The sequence below is a fragment of the Trichomonas vaginalis genome, chromosome IV, assembly GCF_026262505.1.
Source record: "Trichomonas vaginalis G3 chromosome IV, whole genome shotgun sequence".
Lineage (NCBI taxonomy): Eukaryota > Parabasalia > Trichomonadida > Trichomonadidae > Trichomonas > Trichomonas vaginalis.
Window position 1 is genome coordinate 13,894,499 of NC_067206.1, and position 9,475 is coordinate 13,903,973.

At 35.3% G+C, this 9,475-nt stretch overlaps 2 pseudogenes across 2 annotated transcripts, besides 2 other annotated features; both read right to left on the reverse strand.

Moving 5' to 3' along the window:
- Positions 1-9,150: part of a mobile genetic element that runs on past the window's edge.
- TVAGG3_0087820 lies at positions 4,983-5,317 on the reverse strand (annotated as a pseudogene). Its single transcript has one exon. A coding segment is annotated over exon 1 (335 nt).
- On the reverse strand, positions 5,649-8,174 carry TVAGG3_0087830 (annotated as a pseudogene). The gene has a single exon. A coding segment is annotated over exon 1 (2,526 nt).
- Positions 9,072-9,150: a terminal%2Cinverted (terminal inverted repeat of Maverick transposon ID:TVAGG3_0087810).
- Positions 9,151-9,475: the final 325 nt, after the last annotated feature.

A 9,475-nucleotide genomic window follows, 5' to 3' on the forward strand; every position in this document is an offset into this window, starting at 1 on the left:
CAAGATTCATATTATGACCAAATCATTATATCAGCAACTTCAGACTCTATGGACTCAACAGCGAAAACATTTATGTCAAAAGTTCAAGCCTCTGTCGTTAAAGTTCCAGATAGCGAACTCATTGAATTTCTTCAACGTTACATTCGACGTAAGAGGAAATATTATGCATCGTTGAATTTATACAGTCAGGAATGCAAAAGACTTCTGAGGAGATGGAAAGAATTATTGACAAACACCACTTACGTCAGTACTCAGGAGTTTACGATATGAAACGACTTACAAACTACATTCTGTCAAAACTTTCAAAATACCCCTTCAAAAAATATCCTTCAAATACTTTGTTATTTGCGACGACTTCGCCGGAAAAGGTTTAGTTTTCAAAGCCTGACTCACCATTAGCTAACATCATTACTAAAGTCAGACATTACCACTTAACTGTAGCAATACTTATGCAAACATGGAGGTTTTTAGCTTTAAACTAAAACGTCTCATAACTGACTTCGTTATCTTTCAAGGTTTCTCACGCTATGATATTGAACTCATTTGGAAACAGTCAGGTATAACATTACCTTTTGAAGAAATTTGGGAAGCATATAAGTCTCTCATCTCTCCTCGTTCATACCTTGAGATTCATATCATGACTAATACCATTAAAGTCAAAAATATTCCATGGAACGACCAACATTGTTTTAAAGTTTAACCTTCAATTGACTGATGGTAAACAAATTCCATGCATCTCTGTCGCCATTTCTGTTAATATTTTTTGCTGTCATTCATTATCATCCACTTATACAAGCATCTGAGTTCAAAACTTTGTTGTTATCTATACTTTGAAAGTGTCGTTACAATAACTGAATAAGTATTCCATAATTCTCTGTGGTAGTTGAGGAGTTAAACTGCACAGCTGTTTTTCTAAGGGGTTTGTGTGTTTGGTTGGTTGGTTGTTGTCAAATATTCGAACGAGATTAACCTTGCGCGTGTGAGGCGTGTATCTTTTGCTATTGTCGTCTGGTTGTTGCGTGCGTCTGATGGGTGGGTGAGAGATATCTGTAAAGAATGTGTTCTTACTGTTCCTTGTTCCATTATAATGAGAGCAGTTTCATTTTTAGCACTTGGATGTTGTAAGAGTGTTGCAAACCAACATAAGATATACTCATAGACTCTTTCGTTTCCATTGCATATAATTCTTTGACATGGTCTAACCAAGCTTCTATAATATTTCTTTCCATTCTACTTGTTCGTATTTATATCCAGTGAAGATAGAATAGAAGTTTGGAGAAGGTGTATAGAATTTATACCTCGAACTGAAAAATCTTCTAACTTTGACAATAAGAGTATCCCAAGCATCTAACATCTTCCATGCCAACCTTGTAGCGAAATTTTATTTTTCTTAAGTTTCTGTCTACATTCTTGTTCTGAAACTATTGTTTGCTCTTGGTTTGTTAAAGACTACATCCCATCTTTCATAACATAACATTCTGGGGCAGAGTCGACATAAATGACTAAACGTTTCAAATTCTCGACTGCTTTGTTATAGTCTCGAAATGGACACATATTTCTGAATGCTTGGAAGTCATAAAAATCTGAAACATCTATTCTGTACATTTTATAAAAATAAAAAAATATTTTTTTATTTCTTGACTTTGTTGTTGCATTTGTTGCATTTGTTGTTCTTGAGCTATTTGTTGTTGAAGTTGTTCTTGTAATACAATACTTTTCACCGGTTGCATCTTCCAATTCGAAAACTTCTGCCGTCATTGACAAATACATAGGACATAAAAGTTTTACAGGAACAAAGTTTGCGTCAACTAAGGTTAAGTTTATGTTTGCTAAAGTGTTTGAGTTTACTAAAGCTGAAAACTCTGCATTCGAATGAACATTAGGAAACCAGCAGAGAAAGTGTTGTTTATACGCATGAGTATCTTTGGTTCATAGTAGTTTCTGTCGACATTCGATAACACTTTGAACCTAAGTTTGAAACAATATATAAAATAGGTGTGCTTAAAGTCAATGGAATAGACATTCCTTGTATGACACCTTTTCCTGTTATAGGAAACTGTTGGTAGTAAAAACCAGATATAAGTTTTGTATTATAGCTCATATCGTTTATACTAACTCAGTCGGACATCCAAACATAATGAAACCTGCTCTAGTTGCAGCACATGTTACATCCGTCCTTAAAGTATTAAATAAGTCAACAAAACCTGTTGGGTGGTATATCTGAGTAAGTATCTTCAAAGAAGTATTTTTTACCATTCACAACAACAAAGTCTTCTGGTGTCAAAAAGAGCAAAACAGGCTTTAGTCGTCATCGTGTTTAAGGTCAGTTTACAATATCGTCCTTGAGGACTTTGTAAGTTTGTTGTTATAGAATTATATGACTCAGGGTTTTTAGTCGTAATAGTATAAACCATTATGTTTCTTGCCATTTACTTAGCAAATAAATTTTAATGAAATGTTGTGGTCGTCAAATATTTTTTATAAACGTCTGGGAAACTATACTTTAAGTTCAACGTTTCACCTCCTTTCATAACGTATATCTTGTCAATGACATTATATGAAACACCACAGCAACTAATGTCGGGTTCTATTTCTTGGATGTTTATATCGTCCTGCCTCTGTCAAAAGTTTCAATAGTTCTTTCAAAACTTCATGAGGTGCAATGACATATGAGTTCACTTTTACAGGGTTGTGTTCGACCAAGTTTAACATTATACTTAAAGCTTGACAAATCTTTCTCTGAGTTTGAAGTTTGTCTTTCAGTTGTTGGTAGTCGTTTCGAATATCTGAAAACAGAACTTAAGTTCTGCTAACTTCAGGATATGTTGGTTCTTTTACAGGAACAATTGTTATACCATCTTCGTCTTCGTATGGTTTCCCCACTTCAACATCTCTGTCTTTGACATTGACAACAACACTTTGACTGTTTGTTTTGAGTTGGTGAATTTAATTCACATCTGCCACCGCCATTAAACCTTTTGAAACACTCACGCTTCTATTTTTCGGAAATGCATTTTACTTAGAATAAAAAGATGGACGTATTCGAGTATCTCTTCGAATTGAAGCAGAACAAAGTTTACACCACACAAACAATACAAATACATTGACAGAATAGTTCTTTATACAAACAATGGAAAATGTTATAGAATAGCAGTCTTTGCTGAACCAAAATATTTTCATAAAGCAAAGAAAGTTGGTATAACCGAGATGGTGAAAGTTCTTGAAGCAGACAAAAAATAACAACAAAACTGACCGAATATTTCTAAAGGTAAGTTATAAATACAATTTTATGTCAAAACTGGCGTACTGTCAATATTTGACGGAGAGAAGTCAGTTCAAGAACAACTTCCTGACCTGCTGCCAAAATCTGCTCGATGGAAGCTGTCGTTATGCCAATCTGAGGAGCCCCAGCAGGTTTCATCGAACGAATCTTCAAAAGAGCATCTTCCGTGAAAAGTGCTATTGGTTTTGTAAACTTCTTTGCTCTCAGTTCATCTGGACCGTCTCTGTCACCAGTATATTGTATTTGAACTGTACCAACAAGTTGAATACCACCCATAAAGTCTTCTGAGTCAGCAAATGGAATGCCAAGCCAAAAGTTTGAACGGTCTCCATTTGTATATTGAGTTTTTTGACCTCCTGTATGAGTCCATACTTTCACATATGGCATAATAAGAACTTTGCATTTCAGGGTTAATGGTTGTTGTGAAGTTGTTGTTAAAGTTCATAGCATCTAATGTCAAGTTGTATGACCTCATATCCTCAACTGTAGAATATTCTTCTCTTGGATAGTATTTGCCATCTATGTTTTATATGATATTTAATACCAGGGTTGTAGAAACAAGAATAGTCATTTATAGTTCGTCTGAACAGTACAAACATAGTATCTGCATGTTTCATTGCAGTTGTTAAGGCAATATCTGTTCTTGCACCTGGGTCAGCACTTTGGTTTCCAACTTCACCTGCAAAGTCTTTGACAGATATTTGGTGTATAGGGAACATAAGTGGAACTGCAATATATTTGGCAGCTAAACATTTGAAATATCTGGGTCCAACATATAGACTGCAAGTTGCCTTTCTATTCTCTTGCATTCAAATTTTTCGCATGTGAACTTAACTGGGTCCCAAGCATCTCAGCAGCATTGAAATAATAGTTTACTTCAGTGTTGAGGTTTGAGAAACCAAAGTCTAAGTCAACTTTGTTTTTGCAAAAGTCGGCGAATGACATTTTATTTGTTCCACTACTTCTGTAAGAGTGAATGGGTCTTGTGTTGGTGCAATGACTAAGTTATTTTTGCTTGGAGTAAGTTCGATAGAAATTTTTCCTGCCCAGTTTGGCAAGTATCTTAAAAACCTGAAGATGAGGAAAGATGACAAAGGAACTCTAAGTTTCAGTTTTACTTTGGTTACTGCTGCTGCAGTTTGTCCAGAAAGGTTAACATAAACTCCTGGAACGTTAGGGTCAAGTCTTCTTATTTTCTCAATAGTTGCATCTGGTCTGTTTGTTCTCTAGCTTGTGGTTGTACTGAGTTTCTCAAAGCGAACCATTCATAGTTTGCCCATGTTACTGTTTGAACTAAGTCAGAGTTAGAATATATTTATATCCCATGAAAACTTCTGGAGCATATTGGTATCCGACATAGAAAATTCCATTGCAACCTTTCTTGTCAGACAACTTGGCAGAAGGTTTTATTTCAATGTCTTGTTCCACGTATAAGAAAGAGTTGTCAATAGAAATTATATGAAACCTGTCGCAAGCAATATCTACTGTTGTTGAAGAACCTTCTCCAAACTCACCTACGTTTCATATAGAAACAGCAGTTGTATATTCGTAAGTTCCAGGAACTATTTCTGACCTTCTAATGGCATTGTCGCATTCGTTATACATTCGGAAACATTTCCATTCATAGCATCCAAAACTGTTGGCGTTATATTCTGAGCGGCGTACATTTCATATGAGTAAAAATATAGAATAGTTGGATTTATATGTCATAATAGAACCCACGTGGACCAAGCTTTACTTTCTTCCTGACTGAGTTTTTAACTCTTCTTTTTCCTTCATTGCCCTCTGCTTGAAGTTGTTGCATCTTTGCATTATGTTCATCTAGTATGTTGCAAATTTCCCATGTCCTTTTTGCCTTTTGGCTCTGGTCGCCCATCTCAGGTAACCTATATCCTAGAAAGAGTTTGTCATAGTCTGTATTTGAGTCTTCGCGTATTGTTTGCATGACTCTTTCCTGAGTTTCCGGTTCAAGCTCTTCAAACAGTGCCTGTCCATATGGAATATGCTCGTTTCCAATATATGTTTTTGTAGCCATTCTGTTTTTCTTTCCATGTTACCAACTATATCTTTTGTGAATGGGAAAGCTTTTACCCAATCTTTCAGTCTTGCGTCGTTTATTTCGTAGTTGGTTTTATTTTGTCAAGGAACATGTTTTTCAATACTAACATTTCATTTGGTACTGTCCATTTGAGTTTACTTAAATATTCATCCCTTCTCGGTTCATTGTCTGCAAAGTAAGTTTTTATGACATTTTGTAAACTTTCGTTTGCAAGGTCATGTACAATAGGTTCTCTTCCTTCTCTCTCCCTAACTGTCTTTCTAAACTCTTCACCAAATATACCATCTCTATGGTTCTGTGTAGTTCTTTGAGATAAATGTTCTAGAACGTCAGGTGTTATATTTCCATCAGCCATGTTCATTTCATACTGGTCCAAAATATCTGCATGTTTCATATCTTTCAATGGCATTAAAGCCGCGCTTAAAATACCAGCTATATCTCGTTCACCATTCAATTCCATTGCGTCTACAACTTCTTGGAATTGTGGTTGTAAGTTTATGAACCACCTATCCGGGTTAGCTTTATGACCCCATCTCATGTAGTTCCATCGTCTGCAGAAACAAAAGTAGGTTTGTTTCCATCTTGGTTAGGTTCTGAATGAACTTTAAACAATGTTTCATTTCTTATGTTTTCTTGAAATTTAACCTTTTTTTTCACCGAGTTCATCCAAAGATTGAACGTTAAATGCTCGTAAGTAAAAAGGGTTGTTGTATTTGTGTACATTTTTTTCAGTTCTTCCATTCTATGCTGGATATTTTCATCTGATGTTGGAGTCTTTTGTATGTCGGCAAAACTTTTTCGATATTTCTCTACTATGTCAGCCGAATTTTTTTTAGACTCTTGGAAATATTCCATATTCTCCGCATACTCTTGTTGAGGGTCAAGATTTTTCGGCTGTTCCAAATCTTCATCTAGTTCTGTGAAGTTAGTTTCCAAAGGAAGGACTTGTTCGTTTCCTTCAGGCTCTTCTAGCTGTTGTTGCTGAACTATTTCTTCCATGTCTGGTTGTATCTGAACTTCTTCCTGTGGAGTTTCTTGTACCTCATCTGCTGGCATTTCATATATTCCGAGACCGTTTTCAACAATTTCCCTATCTACGTCATCCGCATTCATAAGCTTTTGTTCTTTCGTTCCGTCTCTATTTTTTACGCGTTTCATGACGAAAGTTGAATTGTCATTTAGCTCTGACATCAAATATCTCGGAGTAAATTCATCCATGTCATTTGGATGATATGCTATTAAATCATATCCCTTAGCGAGCTTGTATTTTCCAGGTTTGAGATTATATCCGTTTTGGTGCTGAGCCATAAAGCTAAATAGGTTCGGGTCAGTATTTCCATCCTTGAACTTTCTAATAGCTTCTTATATATCTGTCACTAAAGTCAACAGTATCTGGGAAACCACACTCTTCTTTAAGCATTTTTAGAAATTCTTGGTTTCCTTGTTCTCTACTTCTTTTATGTCTTGCTCTGTTTGTGGTTGTTGTTGTGCAGGGTTTTGAACTGTTGGTTGCTGTGCTGGTTGTTGTGTTGGTTGTTGTGCTGGTTGTGGAGGTGGTTGTTGTGCTGGTTGTTGTGCATGCCTGTGTCTGTGTCCATGTGACGATGTAAATGTTCTAGGTAGTCTGGTGCAGGTGCTTCTCTTGGAGGGTTTGGTGGTATATAAGTTCCACCAGCTGGCACATATGTTCCATCTGAGCGTAATGTCCTACCTGACTTTTCGTTTTTAAGAAAGCATTTACTAGGTCTGTTTTTGGTCTGTTGTAACTCTTTTTCTTGACTTTTACAACAGTTGCTCTAACGGCGTCATAGGCACTTTGAACTGCCTGTCTCGTTGCTGCATCTGTTATTTTCGTCATATTTTGTGCTACTTCTTTTAACTCTTTGTCGAAACCTTCAGACTTCAGTTTCTTTCCAGATGAGAATCGTTCACTTGTTTCACCTTACTATGAAGAGCTTCGAAGGCGTTCTTAAAGTCAGCATTTGTTAAAGTTTCATTTGAACTATCTTCATCCGCTTGTATTTTTTGTCCTTATTGACCCTATGAGTTGGGCTGCTTTAGCGTTGGCTTGGGCATCTAACCAGTCATTGTTGGCTTTTTATATTCTGCGCTTTTCATTGCCTTTTGCATAGCCGCGTCGTTATTTTTACTTTCTTGTGCTAAGTTTTCATACTGTACGGTTTGGTTTTGCAACTGTAAAAGTTTTTCTGCCTTTACATTTGCTTCAACTTCTTTTTTATACTCATCGCTATCCATATATGTCTTCAGGGCTTTTTGTTTTATTTCTTCATCTTTCAGTACTTTATATCGAGTAGTATGGTTTTTCAAATTTATGACATCTTGTTCCATTTTTGCTACTTCTGCTGCTTTTTCTGACACTTTTTTTGCATATTCCTCTGTACTTAGTTCTTTCAGTTTGTTCTTCTTTCTTCTTTTTCTCTACGTTTAACTCATTGAGTTTCTTTGTGTGTCTGTCATATTCTAGTTTCTTTTCGTTTTCACTTATTTGCTTCTGTATGTCTATGTTTGACTTTTTGACATCTGTTATTTGATTTTTGAGTGAACTCAAATTCATTTGACTTTGAGGGTTATAGGCTGTTCCGTCTGCAGCTCCACCATAGCCTGCCATTTTCGCTAAAAGTGCCGCTCTTAAACCTCCACTCTGTGCACAACAACTCGGTTTAAAAGCATAGGATTGCTTGACATTTGTTGCAACATAGTGGGGTCATTCAGCATTTGTTGTTGCAACTGTTGTTGTGGTGTTAGTTTTACTATTGGATGTTTCAATGCTCTCTTCCTCTTACGTATATTCTTACGTAGCTTACGTGGCATTTTAAGTGAAGTTAAAAAGCGGTTTTTGACAGGTTTTATTGTGACTTCTTCGTAAAGACTTTGTTGAGATTTCTTCGTAAATGAGTGTAAATGACCCAAAAATATATTTTAGGGTAGAAGGGTATATCTAACCTCTTTTCTAACCTCATTTCTACCTCTTGAATTTTCATGAACTTTCTTGTCTATGTTTTGTTGAGATTTCTTCGTAAAGACTTTGTTAAGACTTCTTCGTAAAGACTTTGTTGAGACTTCTTCGTAAATGACCCAAAAATATATTTTAGGGTAGAAGGGTATATCTAACCTCTTTTCTAACCTCTTTTCTACCCTCTTGAATTTTCATGAATTTCTTCGTAAAGACTTTGTTAAGACTTCTTCGTAAAGACTTTGTTGGACTTCTTCGTAAAGACTTTGTCAAGACTTATCGTAAAGACTTTGTTGAGATTTCTTCGTAAATGACCCTAGTAGTATATTTTTGGTGTAAATTTCATGAAAATTCAAGAGGGTAGAAAAGAGGTTAGAAAAGAGGTTAGATATACCCTTCTACCCTAAAATATATTTTTGGTGTAAATTTCATGAAAATTCAAGAGGGTAGAAAAGAGGTTAGAAAAGAGGTTAGATATACCCTTCTACCCTAAAATATATTTTTGGTGTAAATTTCATGAAAATTCAAGAGGGTAGAAAAGAGGTTAGAAAAGAGGTTAGATATACCCTTCTACCCTAAAATATATTTTTGGTGTAAATTTCATGAAAATTCAAGAGGGTAGAAAAGAGGTTAGAAAAGAGGTTAGATATACCCTTCTACCCTAAAATATATTTTTGGTGTAAATTTCATGAAAATTCTGAGTAAAATGACAGATGTTTATATGACACTTTCTCCGGTTTATAGGACCTCTCTCATATTCTAAACATCTTCGGGGCTAGAGGGCACGAAGTGCCTGGAAGCCCCACTACCTTTTTTTTTTTTTTTTTTTTTTTTAATAAATAGTATATGTTACATAAACATGAAATTCAATAGCATTCAATTTTGGATTTTTTAGATTTGGTAAATTTTAGAAGAAATAAAATCGGCAATCAAAATAAAGAAACTTTTTTGTATCTTCTATGATTACCTTTTGGTACTAAATTTTGCATTAATAAGTAAATTATCTGTATTATTCTGTGAGCACAAGCCCTCAGTTATGCTGGTAGTGAATGATGAATCGTCATTTTGCGAAGAGAACGCGATTATTAAGGTAATTTTGAGAATTGTCTTGAATTATTTAAAATTAAAGTTAATTGAATAGGTAGGATAACTAGCCTTG